The sequence below is a fragment of the Coenobita brevimanus genome, chromosome 67 (assembly GCF_032717465.1).
Source record: "Coenobita brevimanus isolate Jiangsu-jjx chromosome 67, ASM3271746v2, whole genome shotgun sequence".
Classification (NCBI taxonomy): domain Eukaryota; kingdom Metazoa; phylum Arthropoda; class Malacostraca; order Decapoda; family Coenobitidae; genus Coenobita; species Coenobita brevimanus.
This window is the reverse complement of record NC_137020.1, coordinates 27,211,148-27,238,792: the sequence shown is the minus strand read 5'-3', so window position 1 is coordinate 27,238,792 and position 27,645 is coordinate 27,211,148. Positions and strand designations below refer to the sequence as shown.

The window sequence follows — 27,645 nt, the reverse complement described above, 5'->3', positions numbered from 1 at the left end:
ATTTGTATGTCCATAAAGGGAGCTTAAGGACCAATTCAGGGGGTCACTACAAATAAGGTCAAGGTTAATACAAAGGCCAATACAACTGGGGTGAAAAGTGTGAGTGAGATGAATGATTAACACTTACCAGTAGACAGGTGTATGTCTTGCCAGCAACAGCCCCCTCATCTACACCCTCCTCCAGTACACCCATCACTGCATCAACATCATCCAACTCATCACTGAATAAATGGAAGAATAATATTTATACAATGCTTACAACTATACATGAAAATAACATGACTTGCAAAAGCTATCATACCCACATTGCCGATAAATCTATATAGCACTATTCATTGTTATCACTGGCTACTGAACATCAAATACCTCAAGCTTTCTCATAAATAATTTTCACATTAAACATACAATATTCTTCATGGAATAATTAGTATACCATGTCATTAGGTTTCCAACTAATTCAATTATTGGTGGCATCTTTACATATGTAAACTTACTGTCATTAGCATTTCCACTAACGTAATTATTGGCAGCATGGAAAAGTTCGGAAGGAATGAGAGAGTGTTTTTGATCGGTGATATGAATGGTAAAGTTGGGAATGTGAAGGTGGATGGAATAGTTGGTAAGTGGGGTGTGCCTGCTGAGATAGATGAGAATGGGAGTGTGTTAGTGGACATTTGTGCTGGGAGGGGGTTGGTGATAGCCAATACCCACTTCAGGCATAAAATGATCCACAGGTATACATGGCGAGTGATGAGATGGGTGGGTGGTGAACTGAATGAAAGGAAGGCAATGACTGATTATGTGTGCGTGGATGAAAGGATGCGGAGATGTGTAATGGATGCAAGAGCTTATAAAGGTTGGGGGACTGGACTTTCTGACCACTACTTGGTGGTGGCCAGAATTAGGATTCAAGTAAGATGGAGGAATAGAAGAAGGGAAAGACGAGAGGAAGGAGTAGTTGCAAGGAGAGTGGAAAGGTTACAAGAGGATGAGAAAAAGGCAGAGTATAGGAGAGAAGTGGAGGAACGATTGGGCAAATATGAATTGGAGCAGATGGGAGATGTGGAAGGTGTGTGTAGGATATTTACAGAAGAAATATGCACAGCATGTGATGTGGTGTGTGGAAGGAAGAGATGACGGAGGGGGGTGCAAGGAACAGCGTGGTGGACTGAAGAGGCGAGACAGGCTGTGGCACAAAAGAAGAAAGCATACAATGAATGGATGAGAAATAGGGGCGTGGAAGAAGTTGAGAGGCGGAAGAGAGAGTTATATGTAGAAAGAAATAGAGAGGTGAAAAGATTAGTAAGAGAGAGTAAGAAGAGAGTGGATGAGAAATTTAGAAGGAATTTGAGTGTAAAGTGCAGGGACTGTAAGAAAATGTTCTGGAAAGAGGTGAAAAGAGTAAGACAGGGTGGAAGTGAAGTTAGCAGGGGAGTGAAAGATAAAAATGGTAAATTACTAGTGGAGAAGGGAGAAAAAGTGAGCAAATGGAGAGAACACTTTAAGGAATTGTTGAACATAGAGGATGGAAGCAATGCGAGTATAAGTGGCTGGGGAATGGCTGGAAGAAGGAGGGAGGTGAGAAGACAGAAAGAAATCAGTAAGAAGTTATGGAAGCAATGAAGAAAGTTAAATCGGGGAAAGCCCCAGGAATTGATGGAGTGTGTGGTGAAATGCTGAAGCATGGGGGAGAGCTAGTAGTAGAATGGATGTGGAAGATGTGCAGATTGGCCTGGGAGGAAGGCAGAGTCCAGGAGGATTGGAAGTCAGGTATAATTATTCCCTTGTACAAAGGAAATGGGGAAAAAGAAGTGTGTGGTAATCATAGGGGGATTTGTCTTCTTAGTATAATAGGAAAAGTGTATGGAAGGATACTTATTGACAGAGTTAGAGAAAGAACAGAGAAATTAGTTGGAGAAGAACAGGGAGGCTTTAGGAAGGGAAGAGGTTGTGTAGATCAGATATTCATTCTTAGATCTTTAGTGGAAAAGTTTCTAGAGAAGGGAAAGAAGTTGTACAGTATATGGCTTTCATGGATTTGGAGAAAGCATATGACAGGGTGGATAGAGAAGGATTGTGGAAAGTGTTAAGAATATATGGAGTAAATGGGAAGTTGTTGAATGCTGTGAAGAGTATGTACGATGGTGCAAAGGCTGCAGTGTGTGTGGATGGTGAACTAAGTAAATTTTTCTCTTTGAAAGTTGGGTTGAAACAGGGATGTGTCATGTCTCCATGGTTGTTCAATCTGTACATGGATGGGGTAATAAATGAGGTACAAGGTAGGGTAGTGGATGTTGGAGTGGCCCTGGTGAGAGAGGATAGTGTTTGGAAACTCCCTGTACTGTTGTTTGCAGACGATACTGTGTTGTCGATTGAAGACGAAGGGGAGCTTCAAGGCTTGGTGGATGAGTTTAGGAGTGTGTGTAGGAAACAGAATCTAAAGGTGAATGTAGGGAAGAGTAAAGTGATGGTCTTTGAGAGAGGTGAAGTCAGTGAATGTACAGCGAAGTTGGATGGTGAGGAATTGGAAAATGTGAGTACGTTTAAGTACTTGGGTAGTGTGATGAGTAAGGATGGAGGTTTGGAGGGTGAAGTGCTTGAAAGGGTACAGCAGGGAAGAAAGGTTGCTGGTTCTTTGAAAGCAGTGATAAGAAACAGGGAAGTGAGCATGGACGTGAAAAAGTTACTACATGACAGTATTGTGATACCAACTCTAACGTATGGAAATGAAGCTTGGACGCTGTTGGAAGGACACAAGTCAAGAGTGAGAGCAGTGGAAATGAGTTATTTAAGAGGAGCCTGTGGAGTCACATGGAGAGACAGGCTGACTAATGAGGATATAAAGGAGTGTTGTGGTGTGGATGTGGATGTGATAGGAAGCATTATGAGGAACACACTGAGGTGGTTTGGCCATGTGGAGAGGATGGGGGGTGAAAGACTGATGAAGAGAGTGTATGTGAGTGAGGTGGAGGGGGGAAGAGGGAGGGGGAGGCCGAGGATGAGATGAAGGGATGGGGTGGAGAGGTATATGAGAGAGGGGGATGTGAGTTGGAAGTAGGGCAGTGAAATGGCGGGGGACAGGGCGACTTGGAGGCGATTTGTTTGTGGCCACCCCAAACGGGATTGAGGCGTCTGGCAATAGATAGATCTTTACATAACTAAACTTACTGTTGGTATCTTTACACAAGTGACGAAGTGGTAGACGGTAGCAATCATAATCCACTCACAATGTAGTATTGCCTGCTTCTTCCTTCCCCTTTCTCATTCTAATTCTGTGTTTGCTCTCCTCTCCTCCTGCTCTCCCTTTCCTTCCTGTCAGTTTTATTACTCTTTCCAAATCAGGTGGCTATACACCAAATTACAAGCCTAATGGTTTCCTGTAACCCAGGAAACCATTAACAATGTTGGGTGGTAACCATATAACCAAATTTCAGGGTGAAGTGAAGCCTGTTATGGTGCCTGTTACCTGGGTGGAGAAATGCAAATGCTATGTCCATCCAGGAAATAAACCTGCACACTACTACCTCACTGTAGTGAGGTACTGTTTGCTCAGTCAGACAGACGGGTTGATCAACATCAACGGGACCAATATCTTACACAACACAGTAAAAATAAAATTCAACTAACTGATATAGCTCCTTCAGTTCACTGATGAGGTCACTGCCCAGAACAGGTACAAAGTCATCCCAAGAGTTGTAGTGACCTTCGCTGTGACAGAACTGACGCCACACCTTGTATCCTGCCACACCTGCAGAGATGTTCATTGTATAACTGGTTTGGTCCACAGCAAAAAAGGTGAAAACAACTCCAGTATTTTGGGGTAATCAAAAACACAAGCTAATGAACATTAAACTGATCTGGAGTCAAATTTGAAAGGTCAGTCTCTTAAAGCCTAGGATGTGTACAGACAAACTGCTGCTGCAAATGAAACACATACATTATTATAATCCATGACTGATGGATTAAAAGCACAAAGCTACATTATTTCAAAACAATTCAAAATGAATCACAGGCAACTTTAACCCATACTGTGCTAAAAAAAAAAAAAAAAAAAAAAAAAAAAAAAAAAAGATATACCCTTCTATGCCGGCCAATTGTGGATTTTTGTTTTCTGGCTAAATGGGTTTAATACATCAATATATGATCCTTGGCACTAATAAAAGTAATCACTAAAGCCAGACAGTTGGTTGAATTGAGTCAGATTGAATCCACTCTACCTCTTAAATCTTCGGGGTTGCTGAGACTGAAAAGCGGCTATGAGCTTGTGAATCGATTTTGGATATTTTTTTCTGGCTAAATGGGCTTAATACATCAATCGAAGATCTCTGGCACCAATAAAAGTAATCACCAAAGCCTGAAAGTTGGTTGAATCGAGTCAGGCTGGTGCCACTCTACCTCTGAAATCTTCGAGGTTAGTGACTGAGCAGAGCATCTGAGGTTGTGAACCGATTTTGGATTTTTTTTTTTTTTTTTTTTTTTTGGTGGTGGTGGTGGTGGTGGTGGGAAAATAGGCTTAATACATCAGTATAAGATCCTTGCCACCAACAAAAGTAATCATCAAAGCCAGAGGGTAGGTTGAATCGAGTTGGGCTGGTGCCACTCGACTTCTGAAATCTCCAAGGTTACAGACAGAGCAGAGCAGCTGTGAGCCTGTTAAGACTCACTTGCCTCCTGTGCTCCTAAACCACTGTTGTTAGCATAGAGGAGAAATGTCTGAAGTTAGCAAGATACAATATCACCTTCCATTTTACTTTGGTTGCTTGCAGTGACTTCTCAGTGCTGCAGGACGTAAATCTACGTCACCGGCATTTTTGAAGGGGATGTAGATCTACGTTGCTAGTATGATACAGTTAAATGAAAAGTGCTAATTCATCAGCAATTTAACAAAGTACACAAATTTCAGTGAAGCTAAAATGAGGACTATCAGGTGAAACTTGCTATCATGAAGTTCAGCGCTACTATTTCAATTTATGAGGTAAGGTTAAATATACTTACTTCGCTTTTGTGAACCAAAGTATTTTTCAAGCCCCTATGACTTATTTCTTCACCCTACACTCACCTTGATCCCTGGCCCTCTGTATGTCCATGGCCAGCAGGTCCTGGTAGGGATCATCTCTGATGGACTGGTAGTGGGTTGACTCCAGTATCTCTGTCTTACCCAACTCATTCTTCCACTCCGTCAGCATCTGGGGAAAGGGGGCAAACACTACAGCATATACCATTTGGAGACTTTACATAAAGACAAGGTAAAACCCTGCACTACAGAACATACCCAGCACAAATATGGCAGGAGACCATAAAACAACAAACAGAATTATAGAAAAGCTGCAAAGCATGTCACAGAAATACATTAATGAATTAGCATCTTAAGTACTGTAACTGGAACTGTACCAGTGGAGTGGAGGAAGGCTGTAACTATACCTTATTACGAAAGTACAGGTGACTGAAGTGAATACAAAAATCAACAACATTAGCCTGCTATGCATTATGAGAAAGGTAAGTATAGAGAAGGTAACAAAATATCTCACAATGCCGAGTGAGTGTCACACAAGGACATATTAGGAGAGTTGGGGTTGTGAATTAAATATTTGCAGAAAGACAAGAAAATCCATGTGAAAAAGACTGTACAGTATTTATAGCATTTTTGGAAGTTATAAAAGCATATATCAGTGAAAAGAATTAAGGAGGGATTTATATAGGCACAATGTGGATGGAAAACTGCTGAGTATCATATAGATTTTATGATGGTATGGTAGTAACAAAGTATGGGGAGGTGGATATCTGAATTAATGGTTCAATATCAGTGCTGAAAAAAAAAAAAAAAAAAAAAAAATGTGTGCTGGGTGCTATGAAGGTCTTAATACTGAACAGAGGTTTGAGTGTAGTAGCTGCAGGAAAAATGCCTACGGCTGTGCTGGTGCCCATATAAATGCATGAGTGTAATTAGGTACCGGTATGAGAGGAGAGAGAATTCATGAGTATGGGCAGAGGATATGGGATTATTTAGCAATGTGTGGAGTGTTTACAATACAGAAATAGAATATGAAATATAATTCATACAAAAATGTGGACAGAGGAATTCTGCTGATGACAGGAGTGAAGTGTATACTAAGATTTTATGATTACATGGCAAATGGATCTAGACAGGATGGCAAAAAGGGTATACGAGAGTGATTTGAAAGTGGGAGGTGGCATAGTAGGTCAAGTTGGAAAAATATGGTAAGTGAAAAAGTGAAAAGCAAGCTACAGTACTCTACAGTGATTAGGGAGGCTAAGGAACTGCCAGGCAATCAAGATGGTTAGAAAAAATTTTTATGAAGGAGTGTATGACAAGAGCTTGGTATCTCTGTTTATACCCAATGACGCGATAATAGATGGACTGCCTAAGTGATAAGTAAAAAGGAATGTTAAGTGCAAAGTTATGCCTGTGAGATGAAGCCAGGTTTCTGGGGGCTTAAATGATGAATGACAGTGTGGCCTATTTAATTGGCCATGCTGCTGATTAGTGCTCCCTCAATCAGGCTTTTTCTTGTTGTGGGTTCTAGCTTAAATTTAAAAAATAAAATAAATAAATAAATAATGAAAAAGAAAAAAAAAAATTATAGCTTTTCACTTCACTGACAAACACATTCAATGATGTTTTACGTACTACTGAATATAACTGAATATTCACTTATGTTTCATGTACATCCAGTCTTAACTGTATAATTGAACCGACTTTCATAAGAAAATAACTGCAGTTTCAATAACTGCTCTTATTAGTATTCAATCTTTAAATAAACAACATTACAAAAGTCCTTGATAAGCAACACCGTAGTAGAAAAATTAATTAACTAACACAGATAAGTCAAGTAAGCTATGATCCTCAACTTTTCACTCTCAAAATCAGGTAAATATGAAACACTATGTACCTCAAAATATATCACCCTTGTCACTGTCATCATCATAATTTCCCCTACTGATTGAGTGATACCAGATCCAAACCAAGTAAAGAGAAACTATGGGTGATCTATCAACAGCATGCCCAATCTTTATTCATACATCATTCTGAAATAAAATTTTCATATCTATTTCATTACAGTATACCAATAAGAAGCGACACTAAATTTCTACACTTACAGCAGGGTTTCTATACGATGACAGAGCAAATGATGCTAAGATGCCAGGGTTGACCTCTGGGATGAAGGATGCAGCGTGACCCTCAGCCCCAGGTTGTAGAGAATGTTTCTCCAGTATGGGACGTCCTAAGAGCACCAGCAGGTACTCACCATATGTTACATGGGCATACTCTGCTATCACAATACGTCTGAGGAAGAATATTAATAACAAAATATATGAGTACTGAGATAAGATAGGTATAAGAGCTGAGGTAAATATGGATGAAGCACATGAGTATGACAGAAGCGGTGATGCACCTACATAGTGCTCTCCAAAATCAATGTGGTCATACTCGCCTATCAGGATATGCATGGGGAAAAAATAAGTGAGTGCAATTTGATTTAGTTTTCATACCATGAACCTCCCTCTTCTGAAAAGGTAAGGTACTGTACTGCTGATATTCAGAGGACTACTGCTGGAGTATGTAGCACTTTGTGACTAGGCACTCTTCCAGACATCAACCAATGACCCTTGCGTGGTATCAAAAGCTCAACCCCTCAGCCAATAGTGTATGCTCTAACTCACTAGACCACACTGGGTAATAATAAGTATGAGTTATGTATAAAAGACAGGTATAAGTGATATGTTTATGTGAAGCCACAGTGTGTGGTGAATGTTTTTGATGTATCAGATAGAGCCAGGATTCTGGTGGCTTGAATGATGAGTGAGTGGAGGCATGGCCCACTGAACTGGGCAAACTTGGGCTGTTTGGACATTGCTACTCCTCATCCTGCCTTAGGATGGGAAAGGAGGTCCAGATGATGATGATGATGATGATGATGATAAGGGATGGTGAAATGTAGGTGAAGCACAAGAAGGGAAGGTGTATGGAGGACTAAAAACTAAAATAACCCCTGAAAGTAACATGGATGTCTTCTGCTATTAACCCCTAAAGACTACAAATCTCCCAGCCCCCCTATCCCCAGATCCACAAAAAGGGTCCGATTTTTGAACTTTCACCAAGGTAAAATTTTTTCTTACAAGTTTCATGAGCTTCAATATACACACCTGAAAATGTATGTTTCACTCTCATATGACTTATGGTTACCACAATATCGACTGTCAATGAACGTCAAAAATAAAAATTGTTACCCCTCATGTAGAGAAAACAAAATTGCACCCAAGTAAATTTTGGCCTTATAGATTTGAAAAGCTTGATTTCACAAACCAGAAAATGTATATTTTACTCTTATATGCCTAACAGTTACTGCACAATTGACAAAAAAAAAAGAAAAAAAAAAAAGTCACTCCTCACTATGAGTGAGATTGAGATGTCCTTGAGAAACAAGGGGGAATAGGGAGGTGGAAGAAGTGTGGGGGGCATCAGGAGAAGGGGAATGGGAGGGAATATGTCTGCCACACACACACCCAATATGGTCTAGAGGGGGTGTGGGGGGTAGTTTGGGTGGGAGGGGACACAGAATTGGCAGGATCCAATAAGGCAAACGAAGATGGAGAGATGGCCCGGGAAGAGGAGGGTCCCTATACCAAGAGAGGGGGCCAGATCATGCCTCCCACCACCTGATCTCACAGCTCCCACTGGACAGGTCCCATATACATCATAAAAGAGGCATGCTACCTACCGCCTGTTTTTGGTGGCCTCTGTATCATCGACAGTCATAAGACTTAAGTTACATATTCTGTAACTGTCGTTCGATGGCCACAGGTCTTTAGGGGTTGAGATACATCCAAGGAAGAAGTAAAAAATGAGAAACTAAGATACAAGTATGAGAAGCAGTAAATACAGTATGGATGAGAATGTGGCAATAAAAGAAATTTTGTGAAAAAACTGAATCCCAGCCAGGATCATCAACTGGGTGCCTCACAAGCTGGTAAGAAGCTACACAGTTTCCTAGTATCTATAGCAGGGAAGTGAGTACAGGTGCTCGTAAAGTGTGCCTTGATTTCTTCACTGATCTGTGCATTATCTAAGTACTGTAATCTAAAAATTTTATGTGCAAGTCTTTTGTAAGGTTTTCTAAAATGCACTTCGCATCTTTTGAAAATTTCCATAAATTCACACTGTTATATTCAATATCTTTTTATGTCTGTTTCTTCGTCTGCTTCATTTCTTGTTTAACCTTGTAATATGTCTCAATAAATCCGCTCTTTTGCAATCATACACCTTATATCTGTTGTCAAAGAGTTTACGAATCTTTGCCGTAATCCATGGTTTATTCTCACTTCTCGTGCACTGCCACCTTTCTGGGAAACATGCTTCATATCATTCCACCAGTATCTTCCCAAATTCCTGCGTCGCCCCATCCACATCTCCCGCTGCTTACATGGTCATTCAGTTCTCAGATGTTATCCACTATCCAAATTCTCTTACAAATGAAACAAGAAACTGTCAATACTGCTTGACGATTTGAGATGAGGCAGGAAGCACAACAAGAGGACTCAGTGTGCAACCATGACGACTCAAACCAACTGGCCGGTGAACCTCACTATTTGTGAAGAACTCTGTGTCTGTCATATTAAGATACTGTACAAGCAAACCCGATATACGATACCCCTATATGTGATACCCTGGATTAGTGATGAGGATGGAAATACCACCCTATCTCGCCTAACAGTGGCCAAGCCCCGGTTTAACAATGGGTCCTCCAATGTTTCATCTGGGAGTGATAGGCCAAAAGTTTGAAGCACACACTTTTTCATAGCCAGCTGAGCCTGCCCACCTGCCAGGATGCGCAGAAACGCTTGCACAGTCCCCGCACCCAACCCGCACTCATCGCTCACCCCACACACACCCATATTGTTGTTCTCGCACCAGTTGTTTCAGAGTGAGTAACTCACTTATGCCTGCCTACCCGGCATCATGTTGCATCACCAACATTATGCAAGCCGTTATCATAGTGCATCATAACTGTGTTCCAGCAGTGCCATGAGTAGGGCAATGATAATAATTGTGTGAGGAGTGTGATTCTGTATAAATTTTGGCCTAAATAAATGTGATCATGTCTGGTAATGGAACTGCACATGTTGGGACAAGTGATGCTAGTGGTAGTAGTGATGACCCAAATTGGCCATTTAGATTGGTTTTAAACCTTTTTTGGGACTCATTTGGGTGGGTTTAGGACTTGATTGGGAGGAAAACCCACAACTAAAAACTCATCCCTACACTTTACACATTAAACTGACCCCACTATATACTATACCCCTCCTAGCAATGCATCTTTACTTAACCAACTGAGTCGTTTAACCTGGGTTTGCCTGCATATGGTCGCACTCATGTATGTTATCAGTTCAGTAACAACCAAAATCAAGCTGACTGGTTAGATAGCTTACATCTAGATCACTGCAGTCACCTATTATGACTACCCAAATATCGGTGTAGATAAAGCACAGAGAATTTAGTAGTAGTAACAAGGTGTTCATGTAGTTCAACATGTGTAGGTGCATCTGGTGGGTAATAAGGACAGCATACAAAGAACTTACTCACACGACAAGCAAAATTTTGTTGTATCATTATTCATTACCCAAACACATGCTACACTGTTAGGTAGAGTAATATTCATAACCTTGATTGAGAGTGTTTCCCTGACAAAAAGAGCAACACCACCTCCTCTTGTCTCCTGAACCTTACAAATGAGTTGGCTTGTATCGTGAGGACCACGTTTCACTATCCCCAATTATGTCAGGCTGTAATGCTTTTACTCTAGTTATAAATGCTTTGTGGACATCATTCAAACTCTAAGGGTTGGTTAAAATAGCATGGGTCATGGTCATTTATTCTGGTTTTTAGTAATCTGAACTGGTGTGAGCATTTGTGAATGAGCAATTCTGCTTCATTTTACCCTCTGTTGTGTGGCCTGTTCAGATTTTTTTGCTTAGTATTTCTGCCTCCTATTCATTCTCTGATCCTATGTACAGTAAGTCATATCTCTTCAATAACATCAATATTGGTATCAATTTGCCACATCTATACTTCAGTTTCAATACCAATATCTTCTGTAGCTTGCAATGACCCTTTTGTTACTTACAGAAGAGTTGAGATACCTTCCATTAACAAAACAACATTGAGTTGACAGCCTTTATACACAAGCTGGAGTTTTCAGTTTTCCAGAGGGGTACTTCCATTCAAGAAATATAATTTATCTCCTTACAGTGTACATTTTATAAAATACAGCAATGATCAGGGTGACTGAGTTTGACCAATGAGAATGGTAATGGTGGTGGAATCTGTGAAGGGCAGCAGCAATGACAGCAAAGATGATGGTGGCAATGATGGCAGACATTGTGGTATGTTAAAAGGTTAGTGGCTGGTGGTATGTGATGATGGAGGTGGTGGTGATAGTTGTGATGGGTACGATAATGATAATAGCAATGATGGCAGCGTTAGTGGTGATGACCCAGTGATGGAAGAATTAACAGATTGGCCACAAAACTACTCATATATCCATTCAACAACATGGTCATTTATCTCATTACATACTGTATTAAATAAACTGTAATGGAACAATGATTATGCTGATTGTGGCTTTTTAAGTGGTGTTGGTGGTGAGTGACAATAATGATGAACAATGATGGTGATGACAGTGCTGAGGATAATAATAGCAGTGGTGGGCGGCGCAAACGAAGAAGGACCTTGCGCAAGCGCAAAGCGCAATCCACAGTTCACTACCTTGCGCAAGCGCAAATGCGCAATCTGACATATTTAGCTTGCACAATGTCGCAAAGCGCAAGCGCAAACCATTTGCATATATTTTTGGGAATTGCTGAAAAATATTGAGATATTTAAATAAAACAGCATACCTACCTACTTACTTTTATTTATTATTATTTTCTATTATTTGTAATTTGCGCAAGTGGCCAATCTAATATTTAGCTTGTGCAATGTCGCAAAGTGCTAGCGCAAACCATTTGCATATATTTGTGGGAATTACTGTAATACATATATTGGTATAATTAAATAAATTACTAAATTAGCACCCTGCCCACCACCTGCGGTGACTGAGGTACAGTGGGTCACTGTCTGGGAAAAACAGCCTATATTTACCAAGGCATTGGCAAAGATCAAGGGATTACTGTATCATCAACTCTCTCTCTCTCCGACAGAGGAGAGAGGGAATGGAGAATAAGAGAGAGAGGAGGGAAGGAATGGAGAATAAGAGAGAGAAGAGGGACGAAGTTTATGCCTTATCTCCTCACTCAAAGGGAAGCTCCTTGCCATTCCTGTATTTATTCTCTCTCTCTCTCTCTCTCAGAATAATGCTCTTTCTCTCTCTCTCTCTCTCGTCTTGTCAAGACAATTTATTTAATAATTCAATACAGATATATAATAGCATATGTAATTCGTTACAAAAAAAAAAAAATCATGAAAACAGAGTATTTAAATCAAATATCCACAGCCTAACAAATTATTAGGCTGTGGATATTTGATTTAAATAATGTTTTAATGGTTTTTGTAAGGAACTGCATATGCTAATCTTAATAAATAACATATTTATTATTATTTACTAATAATAATAATTTAAAAATATTAAAAATTCATTATCTCTGTTGCAACATATTAAGAAATGCTACTACCCCCTTCCCTCCCGCCTCCCCAGACCAACCCACCCCCGCGACCCGCCCCAGCCTCCCCCATCCATTGTCCAGCCATGCGGGAAGCTCCCAAGATCACATGTCCCCTGGAAGACCACGTGTCCCTTTGATTGTGCAGTGAGCAATCCACAGGGCAGGTGTGCAAGCGCAACTAAGTTTGCGCTTGCGCACCTGCCTTTTCATGTGCACAAGCGCAAAATTGCGCATGGTCTCATACGGTGCCCAATGCGCAAACGATATCATCGGAGCGCAAGGGTGCGCAATTGCGCTTTGTGCAAGTGTTTGCGCACCTGCCCAGCACTGGATAATAGTGACTTTGATGCCCTGTCTGTAGTGTCTGTCCTCACCTGGCTTCATTGTAGAGGAGAGAGTCATCAAAATGTGGATTGATTTCGGCCAGGGCATCTGCTATACGGTTGTGTTCCAGTATCAATAGAAGCCTGAGCCCAGCAACCTAGGGGATAAAAGAAACAACTAGTACACCTCTGTTTACCCATATCAATCAACTTCAATCAACCTGTGCTAAACAGGGACACCTTCATGCTATGGTATCAATGCAGCTAGACATCTGGTTATTCAAACATCCTTCAATTCCCTCTCTAACCCCTGAAAGGAGGGTGGTGGACTGAAAGAGAAAGTTAACTTCCACCTGCAGTCCACCAGGTTCATACTCACTTGTACACAAGGCTAAAACAACAGTAACAACAACAACATATATCTACACAAATCTAATCATTCACTCACCTGTCTACTACAGTTCTGATGCTGAGCATGGGTATGAACAAATGTATGTATGTATGTATGTAGCTATGTACCTAACAAAACTCCAAACTCTGAGAAACATTTTTAACAACACTTTGCACATGCAATCACTGAGGGTCCAGCAGCTGACAGTCTTATTCAGACTGTCCTCCGAGATGTGGACATCATTCAACCATTGGCCAAGTTAACAATGAGGCCTGCACAGCATATTTAAGTCAACGGACCAACTATATCATGTGTGCAGTGCATCCACAGCATAAATAATATATGCAATGATGGTTGGGCCTGTGAGGTGAAGACAGGATTCAAGAGGCCTGAATGGTGTGTGAATGAGAGTCTGACTCAGTTTACTGGGATTGCTACTGATAGGTTCCCCTCTTTCATGCTCTCTCCAGTTTCTAGATTGTATTTTGCCCTATCTTTGGGTAGGGAAAAGATCATGATGTTGATAAAAGAATGTGGTTTCTCTGGAGGATGGTGGTACTGTGGTTTGAGGTTCTTCACTCTTGGGACATGTTTGAGATAAACATATATAAGCAGTGACATTTTGGCAAAGATAGGCTGCAGGATGTTATTAGCTTCAAGTGTGCTGTGTGTAATGTAAGGGTGAACAAGGGTATAGGGTTACATGCATTGCAATACACTTGGTGGATGTATTTTACCACTCTGTAGATGTGCTTAGCTTCAAGTAGTGCTGCATAGTATAGAGGTGGTCATGGGCAAAAGGCTACCCATATTAAAATATATTCGGTGGATGTGTTTTAGCAGTGAGCAGATGTGCTACAAGTTTCACGTGTTTGGTGTAAGGGTAAACAAGTGCTAAGGATTACATGCATTACAATACATTTGAAAGACTTGAGGAATTAGTAGAGATATAGTTATCTGGGTGATATGATGTAAGTCGGAAGTGGAAAGGGAATGAATGTAGATGAAACTAGCTAAATGTTGTGGATGCAGGTGGATAAAGATACTACAGGGACTGTTACAGTATCATGACATCAAGGGGGACACATCAGAGAAAAGTGTATGATGCAAGTATAAGAAGTGTAATGCTTTGTTGCAAAGAAACTTAGGCAGTATATGCCAACATCAGTAGGTTTGATCTTCCACAGAATAGCTACTGTATATGGATGTACAGAGATTTACCGAATGACAGAGCTGCATCTGAGCAGCTGAGGCTGGCTGAGAAATGAATGCACTCATGTGCTGCACAGGGGTAGACAGTTGGTTAGGACTTCAAGAGAGAATGAAAGAGAATGTGTGAATGCGGAGGGTATGGCATAAATATCTGGAGTGAGACCTCAGGATTTAGGGACTGCTGAACAGAGAAGCTGTTGGAGATCATACAGCATGGATAGTTACTATCAGGGATATGAAGCCGACATGTGATCGTGTACAAGGTCATCCAAAACATGACAAAAAGCTGAGGACGGCATTTTGAAAAAATATTTGAACCATACCGGTATATACTTTTACTGAAGTGGTACTCACCATTTAGAAGACTACTAATACTCCATGGGTACAAGAAGATAAAAGTTACTAAAGCATTAAAACAGACAACTTAGTATTTACAGAAGTATCAGTTCACCACCACTGCTGCTCCAATACCTTGCTCTCTCCTCAGAATTCCAAGAGGCAATGGCCATGACAGAACCAACTATGATATTCCTGTCATAATATACGTACAGTGCTTATCTTACAAGCCTCTCATACCATATTCAATAAAGTAGGGTGTTGAGAAAAACATATATCATTACCTACCTACTGCTTACAATACCACTTAACAGAAAAAAATTTATATACCTATTCAGTATTAAATGACATCCACTATCTCATCCTCTTCCAAACTTCTCATAATCTTGCCCACAGTCTCTCACCAGTCAGTATGCAACTGGATTTATTTTTTATTTCATCCTTTTCAAACTTTCTGCACACACATCTACAGTCTTTCACTAGCCAGTACAGTATATGATTGCATTTATATTTAAAGTGGAAATCTACTGATGTACTTCTTTAGTACTCACCCAATCCCCTCCTTCACCCAGATCAAAACATCCCTCAAAGCTCTCAGGGGCTGAACATTTTTTCCCTGCTTTTCCTCCCTTCTTTTTCTTGTCCTTTTCCTCCTCTTCATCATCATCCTGGTCTGGTGACCTTGGGAGAAAATTCAGTACAAGTTAAAATTTAAGTCACCAATGCTGATTTTGTGTGTACGGCGTGTCGGGGAGAGCAGGTGGAGACTGTCAGGCGTGAAAGAATTGAACTTGCTGGTGAATCACTTGAGTGTGTGGAAGAGTTTTGTTATTTGGGAGACATGTTGTGTGCTGGAGGTGGGGCTGGAGCTAGCTCTGTGGCTAGGGTGAAAAGTGATTGGAAGAAGTTCAAGGAGCTCTTGCCTCTTCTGACATTAAGAGGGCTCTCCATATGTGCTAAGGGGTCTTTGTATGCAGCATGTGTTAGGAGTGTAATGATGCATGGTAGTGAGACCTGGGCAGTAAAGGAGGAGGATATTCGCCAGCTCAGATGTACAGAAATGACAATGATTAGGTGGATGTGTAGTGCATCCCTGCGTGCAAGGTCCAGGGGGGCTGGGTTTACGATGGAAGAGTTGAGAGGTAGGATGGGACTGGAGTTTATTGGTGTTGTGATGAAGAGAGGTAGATTGAGATGGTTTGGACATGTGGAGAGGATGGGGGATGATAACTGGGTGAGGAAGGTGAGAAGTGTTAATATTGGGGATGGGGTTATGACGGGTAGACCGAGAAAGACATGGGACAAGGGGTTAAGGGACTGAACAGGGAGGCTGCAATGGATCATGCAGCGTGGAAAGCCGCCATTAGGTGGCCAAGGCTGATGCATGCAAGCATGTTGGAGCCTTTAAAAACGAAACAAAATGAAACGAATATGTGCTATACTGTGTTCATTCACATACAGCACACCATGCCCCTTTTGTTGTTAACGCTTGCCTGCCTGGCCAAGCAGATGTGTCAACCACAGGTAAGCAACTGCTGCTGGGGGCTATCCTACAGGTACAGTACAGTACATACATTATGCAGGGATCCAGCACCCCTTTGTGGTATACAGTGCCCTGCCAGGGTCAGACCAGAGTGAGGTGAAAGGATATATTAGGAAGTTTGGCTCCTGGGTGGATATCACAGCTGTTTTGCTGCACCAACTATACATAGCACCAACACATTCAGGCTCTTTGTCAGTACCTTCCTCTTTTGCAAAAACATCAAACATGGATTATAAACAAGTAACAAATGGAACACTGGGAAATTCCATTATTTAATCCTAAACAAATGCTCATGTTCTTCCTATCAGTTTTGCAAAGCTTGATGCACAGCAATAAATACAGCAACAGGGTTAGTAAAGTATTCTTCAACCATTTTGCATATGCACTCCTCACTCTAGAGCAGGTCTGACCTCCATCATGGTCAGCTGCCCCATTGCAGCTGGGTACTACAGGCCATGGCTTGGAAGAATTTGTCAGTATTTAAAGAGGTATGAGTTGCTAACTTGCTAAACAAGCTCTGGTAATTACTGTGATGGAAAACTTTTCATATGACACCTAACAGTGAACCTGCCTAGTATCGCTGCATCTGACTAATATAGCTCCATTGATCACTGGGATGTACAAATATTGTTTTCAAAGCAAGGCAGTGTCCCTTTAACCCTTTCAGGTCTCCTGGCCACGATCGTGGCTTTATCAGTACAGGTCTCCTGGCCACGATTGTGATTTTATCAGCACGGGTCTCCCGGCCACGATCGTGGCTCGTCTGTTTGAGCGCATCTCAAAACTGTGGTGGGAAGCTGGTAAATGTTATCACTGTTTCTCTAAATATTTACTCACTTCCTGGGTACTGGACAATCCAGCTGAGAAGATATAACACAGATTTATAATTTTAGGTTAGAAGGAGTGTGGTAGGTGGAGGCACTCACCATCCACTCACTTGTTTAAAGCTGCTCTCGGGTGTCTGCCCTCTCCTCTCCTCCATCCTTCTTTCCTTCCATCCACTTCTGTCTTTCTTTCCTTCATTCTTTCCTCGTCCTTCTGCCAACGGGTGACTTTACACTCCCTCTTCTGTCTTTCTTTCCCTCATTCTTTCCTCTTCCTTCTGTATGTGGATGACTCTACACTGAGTGACAAGCCAAATGGTTTCCTGTACACCAGGAAACCATTTTCTATGCTGGGTGGTAACCATATAACCAAATTATGGCACCTAGTGGTTTTGTGGGCAATTACGGCACTCCAATCAGACTGAGCGGTGAAGGTTTGTACAGCAGAGTCGCGATTTAAGACAAAAAGAAACAACGATCTTACAATAACACAGGCATTCAATTTCTCCCATAATTACATAATAGCACGGTAATACCGCTCAAATGCGTGACAGAAACTGTGGGAAATAGGTGCATTTAGGTATTGGATTTCCAGATACAACTCATGTGTTATGATTTTGCTGATCACCGATTGGCTTCCTCAACCTGACCCGACCCACATGAACAACGTCCCATACCAGCCTTCCACAGCCTGCCTCAGTGTTGTGTAGACAGTCACTGTGATAAGTTTATTTGCTTATTTCCTTGCTCCTCATTTCCTCTCAGAACTCTGAGCATGTGGTTTCAAAGTACCTGTAGTTACGCCTAAACACCCTGAAAGTGCTATGGATACAAGAAAAAGCATTAATTCTAAATGAAAATGTAAAATTGTCAGATGAAGTGGCGTGTGATGTGGAGCTCAAATGCAAACAATCAGACATACGAGTCTGGTGTGTTTACAATGTGCATAGTTTGTTGGGGAAAAAAAAAAAAAAAGTTACGGATGAAGGATCAGTAAAATTCATGTTTTTGCCTTTAGTGCAAGGTGTAAAAAATAAAAAAAAAAAAAAAAGCTTTGTGCCATATCTTTATGAACTGACAGTCTTTGGTAGAGAAAATTCGGATCTTACGACATATGAAGGCACTACGTGTTGACATACATAGTTAGGTAAGATAATTATGAGAGTTCAGTTCTTGTGAATTATACTGTCATCCAAATTATACTGCTTGGCTGACTTGCTTATTATTCACGATTACTGCTTTTGTGTGTATCTAAGAAGTGAGAAATGTACAATCACTCCTTGCTGACAACTTCTTTCTAGCATTTTTTTCTTTTATTGTTGATAACTGGAAACAGTTTCACACAGCATTATTATTATTATTATTATTATTATTTTTCATTTTTTTTTTTTTTTTAAGAGCCGAAAGCGATTCTTGGCAAAATATGGCTGATGCTAGGCAGCCATTTTTCACATGATGTTTACACTGAGTTTTAAGAGAGCTCAGTAGTTGTTTTGGTCAAAAGACTTTTGCTTGAATGATAATGAGGACTTTCAAGAGGCTTAGTGGCAATCCTTGGTGATTAAAATATTTATGGGGAGCATTAGGGGCCAAACTAATTGGTTAGGTTAGGTTAGAATGCAGTATGCACTGATGTGTCCAGTCGGTTAGATCGTATCTAAACACACTGTCTTAGGTGTTCTAAGGCATACATTTGTAATACTATATATTTTTAACAAAAAATGTACGGCTCCTAGAACCTGACCCCCTATTTTATATGTAAATATACGTCACGTTTCAGCGTGAATTTGATTTTGTACAAGGTTCTGCATAACCAATCTTATGTCGTATGAAGACTCTACTGTATCCAAGGGGTAGTTTGGGTTTATTGCTCACATAATGCCACTCAGGGATGAGTGAGGCTGGTCACTTTCATCTTAAATGTCAGGACCAACCTGCCTAGCCCTGGGCTCCTATGCTCCTCATGGGGCAACGTAGGATTGGATGATGAATGAATGAATGAGTAGGAGTGATTAGTAGGAGTGATTATCATTATACAATAGAAATGCATTTATTTGTGACACCACATACCACTGGCTACCCAACTTCCCATCATTATTATGGCTCTTGTATGGTAAGTAGTGCCCTAATATTTTGCAGACATATTAATTCCTTATACATGAATATTATATTTTCTTCTAAATTTTTCATTCATTCATTCATTCATTGCCAGATGCCATGTATACCAGATGGGGTGGCCAAGGGCTTGGAGTTAATTGTTTTACAGGGAGGGGCACTAATCCTCCACCAACCCCACTTGACATGTAGGGATGTCAACAGCATCTGGTGTTCCCAGGCGGTCACCCATCCAAGTACTAACCAGACCCAACGTTGCTTAACTTCGCTGATCGGACGGGAAGCGGTGTACAGTAATCACTCCAATATCTGACATAATAGAGCCATAGGTAGGTCCGGTTATTGGTTCTGTCTGGATATTGGGCCCCAGCTTATAGACTTGTACTTACGGATCCTTGACGTAATAGAGCCATAGGTAGGTCCGGTTATTGGTTCTGTCTGGATATTGGGCCCCAGCTTATAGACTTGTACTTACGGACCCTAACTCAGAGAAACACCTATACAACTCCCTCTGGACATACATAGCACCTATTTAAGACCCAAATCACACCAATAAGGCACATAAATGACCGAAATAAATGCAAAGGAAACATAAAATGAGGGTTTAGAAGTATGTTCATACATTAATAAACATTCTGGTACTTATGGACCCTAACCTAGCGTAACTCAGAAAAACACATTCTTACTGCACATGCACAGCTACTAACACCCTATTCACACCAATAAAGGACATTAAAGAGTGAAATGAGGTAAGTATAGTATGGAAAAAAGTACAGTATGAAACATTCTGATAAGTATAGTATGGAAAAAAGTACAGTATGAAACATTCTGGCTACTTACAGCAAGTCCCTGGCCACCTCGATGAATAACCGCCTCCTCTTGGACTCTGACAGTAAGAACGATTTCCTGAAGCACTTGCAGTACACTCTTCCTGAAGTCTTGCACTGAACTTAGTCAATAACACACAGAAGTCCGTTCTCTTCACAGTGTTCACTTTTGTCCAAATAATGCTCCATTGTAACTTAGTGTTGCACTTTAACTTTTCCCAATTTTTCTTTATTTTCCAAAGCCAAAACAAAGAAGTCTATTTACGTTAAATTTCTTTTCTATCGAGTCTTTTCTCTCAACTTTAAATCCTTAACACAACACACCGATTTTTTCACTGCACAACACTCAAAATTCCCATGTGGTCTAGTAGAGAAGTTCTTGCTGTTTATTCACTGTCATAGTCCGAGAGTATCACTGGCAGGCGACCTAGGGGTGCATCGCTGGGTCGTGGTGATGGCGTACCCACTGCAAAGGACTCTGAAGAAAGCCGCAAACTCACGTCAAGCGGTGACTCCACCGTGGCTGATGTGCTGGGCTGTGGCTCGGAGCATGAGGGCCTGTCTTGGGGAGGCAACGGAGTGGAGCCAGGGCTGGGCACAGCGGGGGTCACGGGCCTGAAAAAACTGTCAATGGTTGATTGACGCAATGACCGACGATTCTGACGATTGATGATGCGCTGCCTGAAAGCACGCACTTCCTCCACGAGTCCCAAGGGCCCCATCTCCCTGTCGCAGTCAGGGTGTTCCAGGTAGTCTAGGATGAACTCTAGATGTTCCCGGAGTGCGCTCAGCTTGGGGATGGCTGGAGTAGTGTCCTGCTGAGAGGAGTCCACATCATCGTCGCCTTCGTTGTCGGAATCTTCAAGTTCGGTACTGACACCAGCAACCGAAGACGCGATCTCGATATCAGACAACGTCTGATACCCAGGATCGCCCTCATCATCATCCAACCACTCACGAACATCGTCCACATCAACATCATCGCCGTGCACGTAGACGTGCATGGAAGTCATCCACATCAAAGCCCAGAAAATCGTACTCCACATCTGTTCCGAGAAGCAGACGAGACCAATCATTTTCAAGAGTTTTCACAGGGACTTCCATGCACTATGTACAGCGCAGACTTGATGTTGTAGCGGTGAAGGTTTTCCAAAGTCCGCTTGCCTCGTGTGTCCCGTCCCTCCCTGCGCTCGTCCTCGTCCTCGAGAACAACCATCACCTCATCCAGGAACTTCCGACGGTATAGGCGCTTTATTGCCACGATCACTCCTTGGTTCATTGGTTGAATGAGAGCAGTCGTATTAGGTGGCAGAAACATGCACTTAATACGGCCATTTTCAGCAACCAAGTCCTTGTCGCACGGGTGGGCAGGTGCATTGTCGAGTAGAAGAAGAGCCTTTACCTGGTCGCGCATGATTCCCAGTGTCTTCGTCTGGCAATGGATGACCTCCTTGACGAAGTGACGGTGAAACCAGTCTTTGAAGATCACAGCTGTGAACCATGCCTTCAAAGAATGGTACCAGACGACAGGAAGGACATCCATCACCCCACGAAGGCACCCAGGCTGCTTTGCACGGCCAACAACAACGGGCTTAAGCTGGTGCATGCCGTTAGCACTGGCACAACTCAAAGCAGATATCCGTTCCTTGGAAAGCTTGTGGCCAGGTACACGCTTCTCCGTCTCCTCGGCTAGAGTGTTCGTTAGCAGCAAGCGATAGAATAGGCCAGTTTCGTCAGCATTGTAGACTTGACCGAGAGTTAGGCCCTCCCTGTCGATCAAGCCTTTCACCTTGTGCCGAAACTCGTCAACTCCATCCTCGTTGGCGTCCAATGCTTCGCCATGTGCTTTACGGTTGGTAAGGCCATGTCGCAACTTGAACGCGAAGAGCCAACCCTCGGATGCCTTGAAGTCTAGGGCGTCGTGAAGCATTGCGAACTTCTCAGCAGCAGCCTTCAGCTCTGTTCCACGTACCATCACACCAGCTGCACGTTGCTGTCGATACCAAATCAACGTGGATCGGTCGATTTCTGCAAACTTGGGGGTAAACATAATCTTCCTTTCCACGTTGCGTTTGCTTCTCGACGAGAAGTCAGCCGTGTACTGCACGAGTTTGTCTCGGGAACGTTTGATATCGAACAAAGTCGACCGGGCCAGGTTGTACTCGGGGAGAATGCAGGAAGAAGACCAACCCGCATCAACTTTCTCCAATATCTCCCTCTTCTTTTCCAGAGTCAACACCACTCTCTTCCTTTTCTCAGGTGGTGGGGCCATCATCACACACACTAAAAGGAGGCCCGAGAGCAGCAGGAGGCCCTGCAGCAGGTAGGGCACCACCACAAAAGCGATCATGTGGGCAGCCATTACGAGGAGCGTACACTCGCGGTGAGAGAGAGGTGGGAAGTGGGGAGGATGCAGCGGCGCTCTATCAGATGTCGGAGGAATGACGCACCAAAACAATGCTCTCCCACGGCGCGCGCGGCAAGTTCAAATTACAGATGGGAAAAAATCGTTTTATTTTTTTATTTTTTTGGGTTTTCGGACCATTTTGGGAATGTAGGATCCCAGGACGATTAGGTCCGGGTAGTGGGGATGTTCGGTTATTGGGCGTCCGGATATTAGAGTGATTACTGTACTTCTAAATTTACATAACTTTCTTTTCTTCATAAAAAATGCGATTTTTCAGACTGGATGTATGGACATATTTGCGACCCAAAAGGGTTAAAGAAGAAACTTTTCTTAGCCCATAATTATTTATCATGATCCTTGAGGCTCTCTCACGTTACTTCAGAAATGGATTCCCATGGGAGATGATGTCTGCTGATGATTTGGTGCTGACCATGGAGAATAAGAGGGTGGTAGAGGAAAGATTCTTGAAGTGGAGAGATGGAATGGGGTACAAGGATTTGAAAGTAAGCACACACAAATACAAAAGTGATACTGCCTGGGGCAAGTGGTAGTACTGTCAATGTAGGAGCATGGTCATGCATAGTTTGCCACAAGAGTGTGGAGAGTAACTCCATCTTGTGCTGTTTGCGATAAGTGGGTGCATAAGAGATGTGGCATTACAGGTAGGTAGCAAAATAAATGTTCAGTTTGTGTGCACACTGTGTAGAGGATGGCATGCAGAGACAGTGAGGTAGGAAAGGAATAATCATGCTGGAAAGTCTCTTGAGTAAGTGGAAGAGTTTTGTTATTTGGGGAACATGATATGTGCTGGTGGTGGGGCTGGAGTCAGCTTGATGGTAAGGGTATGGAGTGGTTGGAAGTAGTTCAAGGAGTCGTTGCCCCTTGATATTGCTCCCTCTATGCTATGGGGTCCTTGTATGCAGTACATGGCAGGTATGTAATTCTGTATGGTAGCGTGACTTAAGCTGTAAAGCAGGAAGATATTTGTTGACTCAAACATACCAAGATGATGATGATTATATGGGCACATAGTGCATCCTTGAATCACAGACCTAGATGGCTTAGGACTGCAGATGAAGCGTTGTAAGGACGGTTATGATTTGAGTATGTGAAGAGTATGAAGGATAACTGGGTGAAGAAGGTGAGGTGTGAACTCTGAGGGCAGGGTTTTGAGAGGCCAACCAAAAAAACCTGGGACAAGGTTATAGGGTGTGACCTCTGAGATACGGGACTAAATAGAGAGGCTGCTTGAGACCAAGTAGTGTGGAAGCCACTACTGTATTAGGTGACCAACGCTGACACATGCAATCATGTTGGAGCCTTTATATATGACTGAACCTTGTAAGATGGTGAGGCTAGGTTTAAATTAGGTGAGGTAGGACAGCCAGGGGTATGTATGGATAAGAGAAAGGAACTTTGTACCTCATCTTCAACCAAATGTACCATTTATGAGTAAAAAGAATAGATCATTTCACAATTCTTAAGTTTCGAAGATCCTGTACAGAACTGATTTAGCATGGAAATATGGAAACCACTGAATGGCTTTAAAAAAAAAAAAAAATCTGTATAAAATGGAAAAAAATAAGAACTAATGAATACAAGTACTGAGCTTACTTTAGATAACCAAAGTATCCGGTCTTCCTGGTGAATGCTATCTTGTCAGTTGGGCCGTAGACAGGTGTGGCATCCAAATAGGTAGACACCAGGGACAAGGATTCACGATGACCTGTGAGTCAGAAAATTAATTAGGTTACTACTTATTTTGACAATAAATGTACCATAATTATTTTGGTTATCATTAAGTCCTCATCAATATAATGACAACTTGTTCCCTCCTGTAATCCCTCACCACTAAGAAGGGATGACCAGAGAGAACTCCCTTAAGATAATTTTGTCTTATTTCTATATCTTTTCTCTTCCCAGCGTTCTGTTCCAACATTTTCCGTCATATCACAAATAGTATCCTTCCAATAGTGCCCTGCATTTCACCTTCGAAGACTTTCTTGGAACCTTATCCATGTGGATTCTTCAGTCATGTCCACGCCACCTCCCACCTTCCTATCCCTATGTCTCACCTAGGATAGCCTGTGCTCGCAATGATCGTCTGAAGTTGATGCAGGGAAGAATTGAGTAAATAGGGTCATCTTCAACAACAGGGATTGGGGCACAGTCCTCTGCTTCTGGGGTAGAACAGCAATCCACACCTTCTGCTAGGGGAGACTCCTGAACAGGCAGAGCAGAAAAATGAGGATGAGGAGGCAGGAGGAGAAATGCACGAGATGGAAACTGACAATTCAAATAAAGAAGCAGGGAGAGAAGGAAAGAAGGAAAATGAGGTTGGAAAGGGAAGTGGAAACAGAAAAAGGATTAATGAAGAAAAGAAAAGACACAACATTAGGGTTGTGGAAAAATAAAAAAAACTGGAGAAAATGGAGCAAAAAGAGCAAGAAGCAGTAGAAAGGTAAAAAGAGACAAGCAGAAAACACATAAAATTGAAGAATAAATTATTTTAGATATAAATTGACAAGGATAAATAAAGGCAGCATGTTCACTTTATCCTGGCATAAAGCAGCTCTCTTCATACTGAGTGTGAAGCTGTAACACTTGAAAATTATGTTTGTCACTGAGAAATGGTATGGAAAGGATGTACAGGCATGACACAGTCTTACTCTGCTACTTTAACAGAAAACAAGGAGCAAAAGGACAAATCTCTTGTAACAGGCAAAATATAGTTCAGGTCTTACTGGGGAAAAAAAATCCACCTACTGGGATACTGAAGATGTCTCTCTGAACGAAATGTGCCCACTCTGTGAAGACTCCAGTGACAGATGGTTTCTTTAGGTACTTCCTTACCACCCTGGCCACTTCCCGGGCTGATGGGAGTGGCTGGTCCTCCCCACGCACTGACCCACGCAATGAGAACCCTGACAAAGTGGTGCAAGGGTGAATGGATGAGTAGGTGACAAAGAGAATGAAAGAGGGGAAAGAAGAAAGGGAGCAGACATGTGGCTGATTCCCAGCTTCAGCCTCAAGCCACATGTACAAGTCTGCCTCAGCCTCAGCCATCCAAATTGGTTTTGACCTTAAGAGTGAAAAGTGAGAAGGTCCCACGATAGTTCCAAGGCCAAATCACCATTATTATGAGTGATGGTTCAATTTCAGAGGGTACAGAAATGCAGTATATTCATGTACTCGAACAGTACAATGTTCTCATCCCCGAGATTTCCTCAATCATACACTCCTGACACAGATGGTCCCATCAAAATCTGTGTTTACATTCAGTTCTCATTCAACACTCCAAAAGCCTTCCACACCTATACCATGAAAGCACTGAGTGGAGGCAGGACACTTCTCCAGTGATGCAAAATGGTGCTCCTTGGTTCTACCGATTAACTGCCTTTCGGGGCCCATAAATTACAGACTGAACGTGTAGAGCTGCCAGCCCATGTTGGGCACATGCCAGCTGTCTGGCACAAAGTACAGTATATAAACATACTGCACAAACCACATCATATGGCTAGTCCACTTCATCACAACCCCCTTACAATATCCATCACACATCACCACTTAATCACATCATTGTTTTCTAACATTCATTCATTCATTCATCATCTAATCTTGTGTTGCCCCGTGAGGAATATGGAAGCCCAGGGCTAGGCAAGTTGGTCCTGACATTTAAGATGAGAGTGACCAGCATCACTCATCCTTGGGTGGCATTACGTGAGCAACAAACCCTACCACCCCTTGGATATAAATCTACAAGGACTCAATCACCACTATCACATGTTGTCATTCCACCTCCTCACCTCCCTACACTAAACCCTAATGGCATCACACTCCATCTCTTTTACCACACACCATTATTTCTTCACACTTTCATTATCATCTTACCACTATCACATTTTAAAAATAACTCTCAACCACAAAACCACATGACTCATTTTTCCTACTTTACCTTCTTACCACCTAACACATTATCTTTTCACTTCAGTTCTCCACCACACCAACCCATATAAAAACATCACATCACACAACCTCTACTACACACCATACCACTTGACACCACCTACCATCAGTGCCCACAGTGGATGGCTGGAGACGGAGGAACTTTGAGCCAACTGACCCAAGGTCTGGACTCTCTTGGTTAACACAGGACCCATCCACATTAGGGTAAGGTGACCCAACCAGGCACCGGAATGACATCACTGAAATCAGCCAAGGAAAATTAGTAACTGGAAAAGAAACAAAGAAAAAGTGGAGAAGAAACATAGAAACTAGGTATAAAATGAATACCTGGACACAATATAAAACTGGAAGAAACAAGGAGAAACTTTAATGATAAATAAGATTAAGAAAAACATTCCTGATTCAGGACCTATCTATACCAAGATAAGACAGAAGATCAGGTTGGTATCAGAAATGAGGGAGAAATGGAGAAAACTAAGGAAAATACAAATTCAAAGAAGTTCAGTCCACACTGTGATGATGTACTGAAACATTTAAGGGAAAGGAAACAAAAAATTACTGTAAGAGAAAAAGGTGGAAATCAATTTCAAACTATGTCTTGTACATACAATAATTGCAAACATCAACTATGTTCACCTGACAGTGCTCTTCATGCTACATTACCCCTGGTAGCATCTCCATTCAACTTATTACGAGTACACAAGTTTCAGCCGTCAACATGAAACAAAAATACAGATCTACATAGTAAAATTTGCTATACAAATGATGTGAGGTACCCTGCTGATAAAATACTATGGCCAATAGCACTGCTATGTTGTTCAACTTTGGGAGTTACAGACTTCTTTTAAATGTAACCATGTAGCCATCATGTAAGAAACCAAGACTCTTAACCTTTTGGCTACATTCATATATTCTGGATACTTTGTAGTTTCAAACTTTCAAACCTACAACATCCTGAATAACTGCTGCTGTTGTACCTTCTCTTTCTACCAGCAGCTGTGTAACTGTCTTGATAATCTG

The 27,645-nt window shown here is 41.9% G+C and overlaps 1 protein-coding gene across 1 annotated transcript in view; it reads right to left on the bottom strand.

Annotated features, from left to right (window-relative positions):
* Nucleotides 1–27,645, bottom strand: part of LOC145405461 (peroxidase-like) — a 45,161-nt gene that overhangs the window by 6,844 nt on the left and 10,672 nt on the right. The window contains exons 4-13 of the mRNA XM_080276806.1: nt 26,730–26,864; nt 25,426–25,583; nt 24,735–24,882; nt 24,274–24,385; nt 15,495–15,624; nt 13,056–13,162; nt 7,120–7,306; nt 5,060–5,186; nt 3,628–3,748; nt 128–221 (exon numbers count right to left, since the gene is read on the bottom strand). Coding sequence (XP_080132932.1) covers nt 128–221; nt 3,628–3,748; nt 5,060–5,186; nt 7,120–7,306; nt 13,056–13,162; nt 15,495–15,624; nt 24,274–24,385; nt 24,735–24,882; nt 25,426–25,583; nt 26,730–26,864 — 1,319 coding nt within the window. The remainder of the gene's footprint in view (nt 1–127; nt 222–3,627; nt 3,749–5,059; nt 5,187–7,119; nt 7,307–13,055; nt 13,163–15,494; nt 15,625–24,273; nt 24,386–24,734; nt 24,883–25,425; nt 25,584–26,729; nt 26,865–27,645) is intronic.